Source organism: Saccostrea echinata, unplaced genomic scaffold (genome assembly GCF_033153115.1).
Source record: "Saccostrea echinata isolate AGI-Se365-2 ecotype Australia unplaced genomic scaffold, CSIRO_AGI_Sech_v1 ptg000002l, whole genome shotgun sequence".
Taxonomy (NCBI): Eukaryota; Metazoa; Mollusca; class Bivalvia; order Ostreida; family Ostreidae; genus Saccostrea; species Saccostrea echinata.
Genome location: NW_026889751.1, coordinates 20272292 through 20288581, shown reverse-complemented (window position 1 = coordinate 20288581; position 16290 = coordinate 20272292). Strand labels below are relative to the sequence as shown.

The following is a 16290-nucleotide window of genomic DNA, read 5'->3' as shown; positions in this document are numbered from 1 at the left end:
TATATTAATCAAATTACAAACTGAAGTCAAGTGTCTGGATTGATTGTGTACTGTCATTCTTCCTCCCATCTGACCTTTGACCTTGACATTAATCTGTTAAAAAAATTTCTGTTAAGGATAATATACTTGTATTCACACAGTCATGGTAAATGCCACCATGAAGTTCAACTTTGAAGATAGTAAATGAAACAGATTGTTTCTTATGAAGATGGCCCTGTTTAATTATCATCTTTATATTAAACTTCACACAAATGTAAATCATGAGAATGCTTCAACTGCCACCAATGTATTTGAACTAGACAAACATGTAGATGTGTATGACCTTAAGGTTGGCTACCAAAAAAAAAAAAAGAAAATATCCCAAGTGAGTATGAGCTTTTTCAATTTTTTCCTTACTTCACAAATAGGTACATGTAAATCAATATGAGACTTTTCAAATAACATCATTGGAGTTGTCCTTGAAATTGGTGTAAAATATTTATCACTATTGAGGATGGCCTAGCTTTTATATGATTACTTCATCCAATTTTACATATAAGTTAACCTGGATGAGATGATTCAATTACATTCACCACCATTAGAGTTGACATTTGACCACATCATGAATAAATCAAACTCAGTTAGGATATCTTTGCTATGGATGACCTATTCTGATGATCATTTCTTTATTTTAACTATAAAGTACATAAGGATGAAATGTTTTGCATTTGTAATGTAGCCATAATGTCTTTAATTAACAAAATCTTTCAAAAACTAACTCCATGCAGGGATTGTTTTTTTTTTTTAAATCTGACTTGTGCTCACCAAATTGATCCCCCCCCACTTTCAATATACAGAAAAGTTTGGATATAGATATATAATTATAGAATTGTACCTAATATTTTCTATGTATAACAGGCCCCAGTAATAGTTGTCGATCTGACTCATGTCAGAATGGAGGATACTGTATAGAACAGTGGAACAGCTTCCAGTGTGACTGTGATATGACCTCCTACACCGGCCAGACATGTTCACAAGGTATGTTAATGACACACATGTTCACAAGGTATGTTAATGACACACATGTTCACAAGGTATGTTAATGATGCACATGCTCTTACAAAGTACTTGAATGACTCACATGCTCACAAGGTATGTTAATGACACACATGTTCACAGGATATGTTAGTGACAGACATGTTCACAAGATATGTTAATGACTGACATATTCACAAGGTATGTTAATGACTGACATATTTACAAGGTATGTTAATGACAGACATGTTCACAAGGTATGTTAATAACAGACATGTTCACAAGGTATGCTAATGACAGACATGCTCACAAGGTATGTTAATGACACACATTCTCACAAGGTATGTTAATGACAAACATGTTCACAAGGTATGTTAATGACAGACATGTTTCCAAGGTATGTTAACCAGTGTGACTGTGATATGACCTCCTACACCAGCCAGACATGTTCACAAGGTATGTTAATGACAGACGTGTTCACAAAGTATAACACATAAAAGAAATTTATTATTTAAAGATAACATAGAAGTTTATAAGTCAGAATTAATGTAAAAAGATATAAACTTGCAGATTTTCATATGAAATCTCATTATAGCATTACAAGTGGGTTTGTATTCTTCTTTTATTTGTATAATTGTATATGTTTGTATGAATCATTTCCTGTAAATTCTTTGCAATATTTAGTGAGAAGATGTCCACAGAAAACTTGAGCATCTACAAGTAAAACTTGAGTTCCTTGTTTAGAGCATATGTCTATTATTGTTTTTCAGAGAGCAAGACTGTTAAGTTTGGTCCAGGCCCAGGTCTGATCACCTACTATTTCCCCCCAAACTCCCTCCCCAGCCGCTCCAGTGATAGACTGGCCTTCGGATTCAGGACGACCCCTGACCTAGATAAACAGGTCACTCTTCTCCGTGTGGAGAGTGAGACAGGGACAGACTTCCTAGAAGTGGAAATTGTAAGTTATGGGATTAACTTCTAAATATTAAGGCCCTCTAATAATCATTGCAGTAAAACTTGGTTATAAAGAAATAATTGTGATTTTGAATTTTGCTTCCTTATAAACAAGATTATTTAAATCTCTATAACGAACAATTGACGAAGTCTTCTAGTGGATTACTATCAACAAATTTCCTTTAACCAAGATTTCCTTATAAGCGAGTTCTTAATTACCACATTTTACTATATCTAAAAAGAAAATTCATTGTGCAACTCAGTTAATTTTTAATGTTTAGAATAGTTTTTTTTTTAAATTTAAAATATCAGTGTGAAATTCAGAGTACGTACAGTAAAACAAGGTTATAGCGAACACGCTCTTATAATAAATTCACATTTACAGCAAAGTGGTTTTCATTCCCTGTGGTTTTAGAATGTGAGCTTAATGAAATGTATTGAATTATATTAATAACAATTCAAAATTCTTCATCCCTGGCAATTCACTCAAGTGTGTTTTACTGTACATTAAACAAATTATGAGCACTGAAATTATCTAGTATGAAAATTTCTAGTATGTGAAATTTTCTTCTGTTAAGATCAATCATGATGCAGTGCTTGTCACCTATAACATGGGATTTTCTTTTGTTACGGTTGATAACTCGGTGCTTGTCACCTGTAACGTGGGATTTTCTTCTGTTAAGTTTGATTGTGCAGTGTTTGTCTTCTTAAACATGGGATTTTCTTCTGTTAAGGTCGATGGTACAGTGTTTGTCTTCTAAAACATTGGATTTTCTTCTGTTAAGGTTGCTGTTGCAGTGTTTGTCTTCTAAAACATGGGATTTTCTTCTATTAAGGTCGATGGTGCAGTGCTTGTCTCCTATAACATGGGATTTTCTTGTTAAGGTTGATGTTACAATGCTTGTCTCATAACTTTTGGGATTTTCTTCTGTTAAGGTTGATGGTGCAGTGCTCGTCTCTTATAACATGGGATCACAGATGACCATTCCTATTGGAGACCATTTCATCAAAGTTAATGATGGTGACTACCATGTCGTCAGGGTAACACGTGATGGGGCAGCAGCCACACTAAAAATTGACGACTTCGATGTAATCAGGAAAAACCCCAGCAGTAAGTGGTACTTCTATGAGTTTTTCATTATATAAAGTATTTATAGTCTTGAATGAAGGACTGGAAGCAGGTCTGATTGAAATAGGTAACTTAGCTATATATACGTATAAGTTGGTTTAATTTCTCTATGTATATTTCATATTGTTAGATGACACTGCAAGTCTGTGTACATTAATAAAAAAAAAAAGTTAACAAATTGAAAATTGTAGAATCCTTCAATTCATGATCACCACTATGGAAATTTAAGAATAAAATAATAAAAGCAAATGCAGTTATAAGGGAATTATCAAATAATATAATATTGTATTAAATTGCCAAAGAGGAATGGGAGCTGAAAATATTTGCCTGCTCTTTAAGGAGTTTGACATTTCTTTCTTTTTGCATGTCTGTATCATGGATTGAATAAGATTGAAGTTCATACATGTACAAATAGCAAATTGTAAAATCCTAGATTGGGCACCCAAAAATATTTTTATGAAACAAATTGTAAAGTAGAACATGGTCATATATACACTGTACAGAACAGCTGTTTAATTATATCTGTACTTCCTTTTACAGTAAAACTCGGTTATAAGGAAATCAGTAGGACCTCAAATTTTGTTTCCTTGTAACCGAAATTCTTTATATCCATACAAGAAACATAGTAAAAAGTCTTTTACAGAATTTATTAAAGATTCCTTATAACCAAGAATTCCTTGTATGTGAGTTCTTAATAACCGAGTTTTACTGTATCTGAGTTTTACTGTATCCAGTTAAGACTAATTTAATGCATATAGCTCACCTGTGGGAGAGGCTCAGGTGAGCTTTTCTGATCAAATTTTGTCCAGCATATGTTTGTATGTCTCTGTGTTTTGAAACTTTTCACAATTGTTTCTTCCTCCCCAGAATCACAGAGACAGTTTAAATCAAACTTATGACAAAGGCATCCTTGTGTGAAGGGGATAGAATTTCAAATTCATTTAAATGAAGAGCCACACCTTTTCAGTTTGAGATAATTAAGAAAGATGGGGTTTTTTTTTTTTACGTCTTCTTCTCAAGAAAAGCAGGGTTACAGTAATTTTAAAATGCAAGCATCTCTATTTAGTGTAGATTTAGATTTATTCAGGTCATTTACCATGGGGCTAATGTGAAGACACAATAGAGTGTCAAAGTTTTATACAGAAACATACAAATGTAGTTATGTACAAGAACTGTAAGACTACATGTGTAAACATGACATCAAACTTCAATATAATGTAAATTAAAATTGTTGAAGTCATGAACTTCAAGCTGGGGGTACAGTAGGGGATTTCATTTATCTACATGTTTGTCTGAAAGAGAAAGATGATTTCAGGTGAGCAATACATCCCTTGGCCTCTTGTTTTCTGGTACTGAGTGAAGAATGTGGGTGTTTGTAACTATAAGAATATTCTTTAACCATTTTTGCTGTGTTTTATTGCTTTATGTTGACAAAAAAGATTTCTATGTTATAAGTTAATTATGTCAAAGAATTAAGTTAACTTAAGTATACTGTAGTAGATTTTTCAGTTATGATAATTATTGGACATGATAATTGTTAAAGTTGGATGACCAATTTTTTTTCTCAGACATGATCCCTGCACAAAATATTGAACAAGTCTATACATGTTTATATATTTAAAGAAAAGCTTTGATTTTGGCATTTTGAGGTTGTATAAAATTGTCTGATTGCTAAATTATTTTCACCAGTCACTGACTCTTTTTGTTCCAGCAGTGAACTGGTGAAAAATTGAAAATTATATCAATAGATTTGTTCTATATATGTGTACATTTATCTTGATCGAGTGTCAATATTTTAATGATTTTGTTTGGAAAGTTATATTGTGTATGCAGAGAAAATACTTGTAAAACATTCAGCTGGATGTGTGTGTCTTCTGTAAATATTTGTGGACTCTGATAACTGTTTACCTACTGTAAAAACAATTCATTTAAAGGCTGGTCCATTGGGATAGGTCAGAGTATGATGAATTAGCATTTACTGTTTTGTGAGAATAGACCTCTCAGAATCAAATATGTCTCTGGGAATTTTCAAAGCTACTGGTTGAGTTGAAACATTGGGTACAGCCTCGCTGATATTAACATATACCAGTCTGACCAGGGTGAACATTATGGATTAAGGTGCTTTGAGCCTCTTCTATGAGAGATAACTCTGAAAGTTGATTAACCACTGTTTCCTTCATAAGATTTTCGTCTTCAACAAGTCTTTATGTTAAATTTTACCCCATATGGTAAACTGAATTTGAATGAATTTTGATCATTTTTATTTTTATCCTTTTTAGCTCACCTCGACAAAGTCGAGATGAGCTTATGCTATAACCCCGGCGTTGGCGTCGGCGTCCTGGTTCAAGTTTTAGGGGCAAGTCCCATTCCCAAGTAACTATAACCCTACCTGGACCAAACTTGCATGGATGAAGCATCTAGGGATGGACACTACCAAACTTGCTTTGGATGCTGGATCTGACCTAGATTTTCCAGATGATTGACTAGGTTAAAGTTTTTAGAGCAGGTCCATTCCCAAGTAACTATAAGCCCTACCTGGACCAAACTTGCATGGATGATGCATCTAGGGATGGACACTACCACACTTGCTTCGGATGCTGGATCTGACCTAGATTTTCCAGATGAGTGACCAGGTTAAAGTTTTTGGAGCAGGTCCATTCCCATCGAACTGTAAGCCCTACCTGGACCAAACTTGCATGGATGATGCATCTAGGGATGTACACTAACTAACCTGCTTTGGATTCTGGATCTGACCTAGATTTTCCACATGAATGAATTTTAGCCATATTTTAACCAAATTAGCATTGATGATGATGTATCTAGAGATGGACACTTCCAGACTAATGCTTTGGATTCTGAATCTAATATTGATGGATATTAATCTTGGGATGTACACTAACTAGGAAAAAATATGATGCGAGATTTGCCTTACTTATTGATAACATTTGTCGAGGTGAGCTTAGTAATCTTTGATTACCTATGTTTTTAGAAAATTGTCATTATCATAGAACAATTACATAGTAGGAGGCAGAAGGTTAATTGCTCTCACTTAAGGAAATCTGGGAGTAAATTTCAGATGTCATTATTTTTATTAGTCAAGGTTCTTTGACCCTTTAGTAAGAGAGATAACTCTCACTGAGATTAATGACTATTATTCCCTGAAAAATTGCATCTAAAAAAGCAATTTTGGTGTTAAATTTTGCACAGTATTTTTTGCATTTCAATTATGATTAAGATTTCTTTTGAATAACCATTATCATGAAAGCAAAATTTTATATTAGTGAACAGAGAGACTATGAAGTTATACTGTAATTTCCAATCTTTTTTTAATGTATCTGCTGAAATCGATTGATTATATTTTTATTGACTTCAAGTTAGTTTCTTTTTTCTTCTGGCATGTTAACTTAATAAAAATAAAACATTTGTTGTAGAAATATCAAATTAAAATGATCACCGGTAGTAGTTGATCAAATTTTTTAATAAGTATATTGAAGTATGTACTTCTAATTTTACACCCGCTCTGAAGGAGAGGGGGTTACTATACTGTTTTACCCTTGGTGTCTGTCTGTGTGTCTGTCCATAACAAATTCTTTGGTGCAGTTTTCTCAGCAACAACACAACACATATACGCTTGAAGCCATATGGTGGCATTCATTTTTGTACAAATCAAATGTCAACTTCCTGTTTATTCGTGTGTCTGTCTGTACCAAATTTTCCGTGTAGTTTTCTAGCTACTACTTATTGCTTTTGCTTGAAATTTTAGCCCACTCTTTTTCTAGGCATGCCACATGGTGGGAATCATTTTTGTACAAATCTTATCTCAACCTCCTGTTTATCTGTACATCTGTCAGTAAAAATTTTATGTCACAGTCTTCAAAGCAACTACTCATCGCAGGTGCTTGAAATTTTAGCACAATCTTTGTATAGTCATGCCAAATGCTGGGATTCATTTTTTTACAAATCTGATGTCAACTTCCTTTTTTTTGCGTGTCCGTCCGTACCAAATTTCTGTCACAGTTTTCTCAGTAACTACTCAAGGCAGATGCTTGAAATTTTAGCAAACTCTTAGTTTAAGCATGCCATATGATAGGATTCACGAGAGTGTATATTCACCTCAGGGGTATTACTAATTACATGTAGCATCGGCTCACAGACTTCTTGTTATTTGTTTGTATTGTTTTTGGGGCAGAAAGTGAAATATATTAATTATTTTATGTAGTATACTTGAAATATCAAATACAGTGATTATAATATGACATACTAGTATAGATTTTTTTTTTTCAAGTGTCAAATGGCAATGCCCTATATTTCTTTGTGTTCCATGTGGGTGAAATGAAATTGTTACAAAAGTATATCATAGTGCTGTAAAGTTTCATTTTGTTCTGTGTACATGTACAGTATAACTTACATATAAGGAATTCATAAAGATTTTTTTTTGATTCTGACCAATTGCAAGTTTCCCTCAGATAATACAGAGTGAAGTACAAATTGATTTGTATTCAATTAAGATATCTAAATGTGTTCAAGAGTGGATGTGACAGTGTATAAATTATAATGGTATTTATCAACCTCATTATAACACATATATATACTTTAATATCACTTAAAGTAAACTGTGACTCACGCACCTTTTTGCATGCAACACATTCTGTATTTCAACAGTTCACATGTCATTTCTGTTTTACACAGTGCTAGCATGTTAACACATTTTAACTTGCCTAATGAGAATAAATAGTAAAAATTGTGATTGCGTATATTTAGCAAGATTCAATGCATGCCAGAATACTTCCATGTATACATGTATGCCAAAGGTTCATTTCTAAATGCACACGGCAAACCATATTCATTTAGCTGCATGCAGTGTTTGGATACAGTTCAAAAATTGTAAATGACTTTGCTTGAATTGAGGAAATTAATTAATGTTATACTTATTATACCCCACGCAACTAGTTGCGGGGGGTATAATGTTTTTGACCCGTCAGTCAGTCAGTCCGTCAGTCCTGTTTTCTTGTCAGCACAACTCCTCCTAAACCACTGCACAGAATTTCGTCAAACTTTGCAGATATTTAGGACACAATGTGTAGATGTGCATATTACCAGGAAATTCCGATTCCTTTATTTTTTTCTGGGAATTTCGGCACTTTTCAACTTAGATTTTTGGCCATATCTTGAATATAGAGATGAACAGTTTGTCAGCGCAACTCCTCCTAAACCGCTGCACAGAATTTCGTCAAACTTTGCAGATATTTAGGACACAATGTGTAGATGTGCACATTACCAGGAAATTCCGATTCCTTTATTTTTTCTGGGATTTTCGGCACTTTTGAACTTAGATTTTTGGCCATATCTTGAATATAGATATGAACAGTTTGTCAGCGCAACTCCTCCTAAACCGCTGCACAGAATTTCGTCAAACTTTGCAGATATTTAGGACACAATGTGTAGATGTGCATATTACCAGGAAATTCTGATTCCTTTATTTTTCTGGGAATTTCGGCACTTTTCAACTTAGATTTTTGGCCATATCTTGAATATAGAGATGAACAGTTTGTCAGTACAACTCCTTTTAAACCACTGCACAGAATTTCGTCAACTTTTGCAGATATTTAGGACACAATGTGTAGATGTGCATATTACCAGGAAATTCCGATTCCTTTATTTTTTTCTGGGAATTTCGGCACTTTTGAACTTAGATTTTTGGCCATATCTTGAATATAGAGATGAACAGTTTGTCAGCGCAACTCCTCCTAAACCGCTGCACAGAATTTCGTCAAACTTTGCAGATATTTAGGACACAATGTGTAGATGTGCACATTACCAGGAAATTCCGATTCCTTTATTTTTTCTGGGATTTTCGGCACTTTTGAACTTAGATTTTTGGCCATATCTTGAATATAGATATGAACAGTTTGTCAGCGCAACTCCTCCTAAACCGCTGCACAGAATTTCGTCAAACTTTGCAGATATTTAGGACACAATGTGTAGATGTGCACATTACCAGGAAATTCCGATTCCTTTATTTTTTCTGGGATTTTCGGCACTTTTGAACTTAGATTTTTGGCCATATCTTGAATATTAGGGCTGGGACGATATATCGAGATATCGATAATATCGATTCAATGTGAGGATGATACGGATATCGATACATATGAAGAAATATCGAAATATCGCCCCTAAAATTCTGACTTATGTTTTTCTTTGTTTACTGAACATTTTGGGTTGGATAAATAAGATAAATATGCTTAATATAAATATAAATATGAAATACATAATAATTAACACCACTTGTGTAAAATAATTCAGTTTTACTACAGATATACAACTTCTTTGAATAAATTATTCTTATTTGTGAATAAATATTTTGTTCATTTCAATACAAAAAAAAGAATTTATAACCAATTAAACATATCGTGATACATATCGTATCGTGGCTCAAATATCGAGATACGTATCGATATAGAAAAAGTTGTATCGTCCCAGCCCTATTGAATATAGATATGAACAGTTTGTCAGCGCAACTCCTCCTAAACCGCTGCACAGAATTTCGTCAAACTTTGCAGATATTTAGGACACAATGTGTAGATGTGCATATTACCAGGAAATTCTGATTCCTTTATTTTTCTGGGAATTTCGGCACTTTTCAACTTAGATTTTTGGCCATATCTTGAATATAGAGATGAACAGTTTGTCAGTACAACTCCTTTTAAACCGCTGCACAGAATTTCGTCAACTTTTGCAGATATTTAGGACACAATGTGTAGATGTGCATATTACCAGGAAATTCCGATTCCTTTATTTTTTTCTGGGAATTTCGGCACTTTTCAACTTAGATTTTTGGCCATATCTTGAATATAGAGATGAACAGTTTGTCAGCGCAACTCCTCCTAAACCGCTGCACAGAATTTCGTCAAACTTTGCAGATATTTAGGACACAATGTGTAGATGTGCACATTACCAGGAAATTCCGATTCCTTTATTTTTTCTGGGATTTTCGGCACTTTTGAACTTAGATTTTTGGCCATATCTTGAATATAGAGATGAACAGTTTGTCAGCACAACTCCTCCTAAACCGCTGCACAGAATTTCGTCAAACTTTGCAGATATTTAGGACACAATGTGTAGATGTGCACATTACCAGGAAATTCCGATTCCTTTATTTTTTCTGGGATTTTCGGCACTTTTGAACTTAGATTTTTGGCCATATCTTGAATATAGATATGAACAGTTTGTCAGCGCAACTCCTCCTAAACCGCTGCACAGAATTTCGTCAAACTTTGCAGATATTTAGGACACAATGTGTAGATGTGCATATTACCAGGAAATTCTGATTCCTTTATTTTTCTGGGAATTTCGGCACTTTTCAACTTAGATTTTTGGCCATATCTTGAATATAGAGATGAACAGTTTGTCAGTACAACTCCTTTTAAACCACTGCACAGAATTTCGTCAACTTTTGCAGATATTTAGGACACAATGTGTAGATGTGCATATTACCAGGAAATTCCGATTCCTTTATTTTTTTCTGGGATTTTCGGCACTTTTGAACTTAGATTTTTGGCCATATCTTGAATATAGAGATGAACAGTTTGTCAGCGCAACTCCTCCTAAACCGCTGCACAGAATTTCGTCAAACTTTGCAGATATTTAGGACACAATGTGTAGATGTGCACATTACCAGGAAATTCCGATTCCTTTATTTTTTCTGGGATTTTCGGCACTTTTGAACTTAGATTTTTGGCCATATCTTGAATATAGATATGAACAGTTTGTCAGCGCAACTCCTCCTAAACCGCTGCACAGAATTTCGTCAAACTTTGCAGATATTTAGGACACAATGTGTAGATGTGCACATTACCAGGAAATTCCGATTCCTTTATTTTTTCTGGGATTTTCGGCACTTTTGAACTTAGATTTTTGGCCATATCTTGAATATAGATATGAACAGTTTGTCAGCGCAACTCCTCCTAAACCGCTGCACAGAATTTCGTCAAACTTTGCAGATATTTAGGACACAATGTGTAGATGTGCATATTACCAGGAAATTCTGATTCCTTTATTTTTCTGGGAATTTCGGCACTTTTCAACTTAGATTTTTGGCCATATCTTGAATATAGAGATGAACAGTTTGTCAGTACAACTCCTTTTAAACCGCTGCACAGAATTTCGTCAACTTTTGCAGATATTTAGGACACAATGTGTAGATGTGCATATTACCAGGAAATTCCGATTCCTTTATTTTTTTCTGGGAATTTCGGCACTTTTCAACTTAGATTTTTGGCCATATCTTGAATATAGAGATGAACAGTTTGTCAGCGCAACTCCTCCTAAACCGCTGCACAGAATTTCGTCAAACTTTGCAGATATTTAGGACACAATGTGTAGATGTGCACATTACCAGGAAATTCCGATTCCTTTATTTTTTCTGGGAATTTCGGCACTTTTCAACTTAGATTTTTGGCCATATCTTGAATATAGAGATGAACAGTTTGTCAGTACAACTCCTTTTAAACCACTGCACAGAATTTCGTCAACTTTTGCAGATATTTAGGACACAATGTGTAGATGTGCATATTACCAGGAAATTCCGATTCCTTTATTTTTTTCTGGGATTTTCGGCACTTTTGAACTTAGATTTTTGGCCATATCTTGAATATAGAGATGAACAGTTTGTCAGCGCAACTCCTCCTAAACCGCTGCACAGAATTTCGTCAAACTTTGCAGATATTTAGGACACAATGTGTAGATGTGCACATTACCAGGAAATTCCGATTCCTTTATTTTTTCTGGGATTTTCGGCACTTTTGAACTTAGATTTTTGGCCATATCTTGAATATAGATATGAACAGTTTGTCAGCGCAACTCCTCCTAAACCGCTGCACAGAATTTCGTCAAACTTTGCAGATATTTAGGACACAATGTGTAGATGTGCACATTACCAGGAAATTCCGATTCCTTTATTTTTTCTGGGATTTTCGGCACTTTTGAACTTAGATTTTTGGCCATATCTTGAATATAGATATGAACAGTTTGTCAGCGCAACTCCTCCTAAACCGCTGCACAGAATTTCGTCAAACTTTGCAGATATTTAGGACACAATGTGTAGATGTGCATATTACCAGGAAATTCTGATTCCTTTATTTTTCTGGGAATTTCGGCACTTTTCAACTTAGATTTTTTGCCATATCTTGAATATAGAGATGAACAGTTTGTCAGTACAACTCCTTTTAAACCGCTGCACAGAATTTCGTCAACTTTTGCAGATATTTAGGACACAATGTGTAGATGTGCATATTACCAGGAAATTCCGATTCCTTTATTTTTTTCTGGGAATTTCGGCACTTTTCAACTTAGATTTTTGGCCATATCTTGAATATAGAGATGAACAGTTTGTCAGCGCAACTCCTCCTAAACCGCTGCACAGAATTTCGTCAAACTTTGCAGATATTTAGGACACAATGTGTAGATGTGCACATTACCAGGAAATTCCGATTCCTTTATTTTTTCTGGGATTTTCGGCACTTTTGAACTTAGATTTTTGGCCATATCTTGAATATAGAGATGAACAGTTTGTCAGCGCAACTCCTCCTAAACCGCTGCACAGAATTTCGTCAAACTTTGCAGATATTTAGGACACAATGTGTAGATGTGCACATTACCAGGAAATTCCGATTCCTTTATTTTTTCTGGGATTTTCGGCACTTTTGAACTTAGATTTTTGGCCATATCTTGAATATAGATATGAACAGTTTGTCAGCGCAACTCCTCCTAAACCGCTGCACAGAATTTCGTCAAACTTTGCAGATATTTAGGACACAATGTGTAGATGTGCATATTACCAGGAAATTCTGATTCCTTTATTTTTCTGGGAATTTCGGCACTTTTCAACTTAGATTTTTGGCCATATCTTGAATATAGAGATGAACAGTTTGTCAGTACAACTCCTTTTAAACCACTGCACAGAATTTCGTCAACTTTTGCAGATATTTAGGACACAATGTGTAGATGTGCATATTACCAGGAAATTCCGATTCCTTTATTTTTTTCTGGGAATTTCGGCACTTTTCAACTTAGATTTTTGGCCATATCTTGAATATAGAGATGAACAGTTTGTCAGCGCAACTCCTCCTAAACCGCTGCACAGAATTTCGTCAAACTTTGCAGATATTTAGGACACAATGTGTAGATGTGCACATTACCAGGAAATTCCGATTCCTTTATTTTTTCTGGGATTTTCGGCACTTTTGAACTTAGATTTTTGGCCATATCTTGAATATAGATATGAACAGTTTGTCAGCGCAACTCCTCCTAAACCGCTGCACAGAATTTCGTCAAACTTTGCAGATATTTAGGACACAATGTGTAGATGTGCACATTACCAGGAAATTCCGATTCCTTTATTTTTTCTGGGATTTTCGGCACTTTTGAACTTAGATTTTTGGCCATATCTTGAATATAGATATGAACAGTTTGTCAGCGCAACTCCTCCTAAACCGCTGCACAGAATTTCGTCAAACTTTGCAGATATTTAGGACACAATGTGTAGATGTGCATATTACCAGGAAATTCTGATTCCTTTATTTTTCTGGGAATTTCGGCACTTTTCAACTTAGATTTTTGGCCATATCTTGAATATAGAGATGAACAGTTTGTCAGTACAACTCCTTTTAAACCGCTGCACAGAATTTCGTCAACTTTTGCAGATATTTAAGACACAATGTGTAGATGTGCATATTACCAGGAAATTCCGATTCCTTTATTTTTTCTGGGAATTTCGGCACTTTTGAACTTAGATTTTTGGCCATATCTTGAATATAGAGATGAACAGTTTGTCAGCGCAACTCCTTTTAAACCGCCGCACAGAATTTCGTCAAACTTTGCAGATATTTAGGACACAGTGTGTAGATGTGCATATTACCAGGAAATTCCGATTCCATTATTTTTGCCCTAAGAGTTTTGCCTATTATTGAAGAAACTTTCCAGCTAGGTAATAAAGGAAATCCACACTGGAATCAGCCTTTGTAATGACATTTTATGTGAAATATTTAATGACCTTAAAAGACCGCTATTGATTTTGAGATCAAAAGATTAATGATTTAACACACACACAAAATCTTGAATCTTGGATAGTTCTCAACCCCCCCACCCGTCAAATTGGTACTTTGCCTTAAATAATTTCATATGTACAGTATATAAACAAATTCATATGACTACATCATAATTTTGTTTCCATCAATTATTTAAATGTGTGAGTTGTCATGTGTTGGACATGGACTTACACTCATTAACAAATCGAAATCACTGAGGAATTTAAATAACAGTTTGTCAGCATAACTCCTGCACTGAATTTCCTGAAACTTTGTAGGTATTTCAGACATAAAGTATAGATTTGTATATTACCAAGAAATTTTTATTCCATTATTTATCTAGAAACTTCAGCCCAATTAAATTGTAACATACAAAGATTTAAATGTCCTTATATGCAAGAAGTTTTGATGTGATGATTTTTTGCAAGTAATGCCCCTTTTTGAATTATACTGTGTATTTAAAATGCACTGTGCTATTCAGTACATGTTGCATTGTCGAGTTTTGGGGGAGCGTGGGGTATGTGAGCTTGCTCACTTTTTCTTTCATTACTTAATGATATAATTTAGGTGATCATTAAAACCATGGTGATCATATGTTTATACACTGTATGATCTATGTTCTGTTGTTTCAAAAATCTCCCTGGAATTTTGATTAGTCCACGTACTGTACCATAGTGATACATGAAATGAAACATTGCAAATAAAAAGCAGTCTCACCTACCTCACTGACTATCTTCAGACATGTTTTAGGTTTTGCATGCTTTACAATCTCTGATACACTGTAAATCACCAAATTTTCACAAGACAGTAATATTGTATGCGTGACAAAATTTTGACAATTTCTGTTAATTGGTTTTTTTTTTTTTTTGGTAATCTTTAGTAATACCAATATATGCGAGAATGAAATTTTCTTAAACGGAAGGCCATATTAACGCAAAAATAATATTCTCGTGCACAAAAAGTGACTTAAAGTATCCACTTCAATTTTCTTTTTTAAGCTGGGTAATGAAAGAATTTTTCATTAATAGAGTTTGGCAACTTAAATGGTTGATATATAAACATGCAGTGAATTTAACATTTTATTCCTTAGATTTAAATTGAAGGAAAGACTATGTCAGTTTATCCCTTATCAGGCTGAATTCCTTATATTGAAGTTACTGTTCTTGATTATGCAGTAGAATGGAAATTCACTCATTCTTAGTTTAATAACCAATTTTATACCAGTTGCAATATTCAGTCAAAAGATAACAAATTAAACTTCTTGTGTGATTGGCAGATAACCAGTATTTCAATTTTGTTTTACAATGCTGTACATTGATTATAGCATAAGTTATTGAGTGAGAGTGTTTGATGGATATATCAGCTGTTTCTTATTGTTGATTATACGTCCTCTTTTTTAATGCATCAGGTTTTTTGTCCAAGCTTTTCTCAGTGAATGAATTGGCAGGTAAATAAACTATCCGAAAATTTCTATGATAAGGAATCACTTTTGAATGTCAAAAGCACATTTCCTAACAAAGAAGATGGGCGAACAAGGCAAGCAAAATGCTTATTGTGCCTCAATCAAGAAAGAGAAAAATCAAATCTCAATTATCACAAAATTTTCTTTCATATTTCATTTAACATTAATGCATACTTGAAGTAAAATCTCCACAAATCGCAACAATGTAACAAAAATTGGAATTATTGGTCTAGGAAATAGCAAACATACAGCAAAGAGAGCAAAAATGATCAATTCTTCATACTGAAACACACTTTTTCCATGTGAGTGGGTCTTTGCTCCATTTTTTGGAAAGATTATACTCTGTCAAAGTATGTGTAAAAATATACATTCTTCAGTTAACAAAAACATGGAGCAAAGACCCACTTTACCTCAAAAATACACTTTTATGACACAACATTTGCATCTTTCGGAGAAATATTTGAAGTCAATTTATTCACGAACATTAAGTTAAATGCTGGCATTTGTTCGGAGTGGTATAGTATAGTGGTTAGCTTGTTGGTCTCAAATAGAAAACTGATACTGATGATTTTTATTAGTTGGGTTGGAACCCTAATACCACATTTTTTAAAAATCTTAGAAGGATTTTTTGTCATCAGAATTTTCCA

The 16290-nt window shown here is 34.1% G+C and overlaps 1 protein-coding gene across 6 annotated transcripts in view; it reads left to right on the top strand.

Annotated features, from left to right (window-relative positions):
* LOC133174100 (neurexin-1-like) overlaps positions 1–16290 on the top strand; it is a 58488-nt gene that overhangs the window by 34504 nt on the left and 7694 nt on the right. For all 6 annotated transcript variants that reach the window (XM_061309151.1, XM_061309156.1, XM_061309164.1 and 3 more), the window contains 3 exons: positions 898–1017; positions 1785–1972; positions 2905–3079. In XM_061309151.1, the coding sequence (XP_061165135.1) occupies positions 898–1017; positions 1785–1972; positions 2905–3079 (483 nt within the window). The remainder of the gene's footprint in view (positions 1–897; positions 1018–1784; positions 1973–2904; positions 3080–16290) is intronic.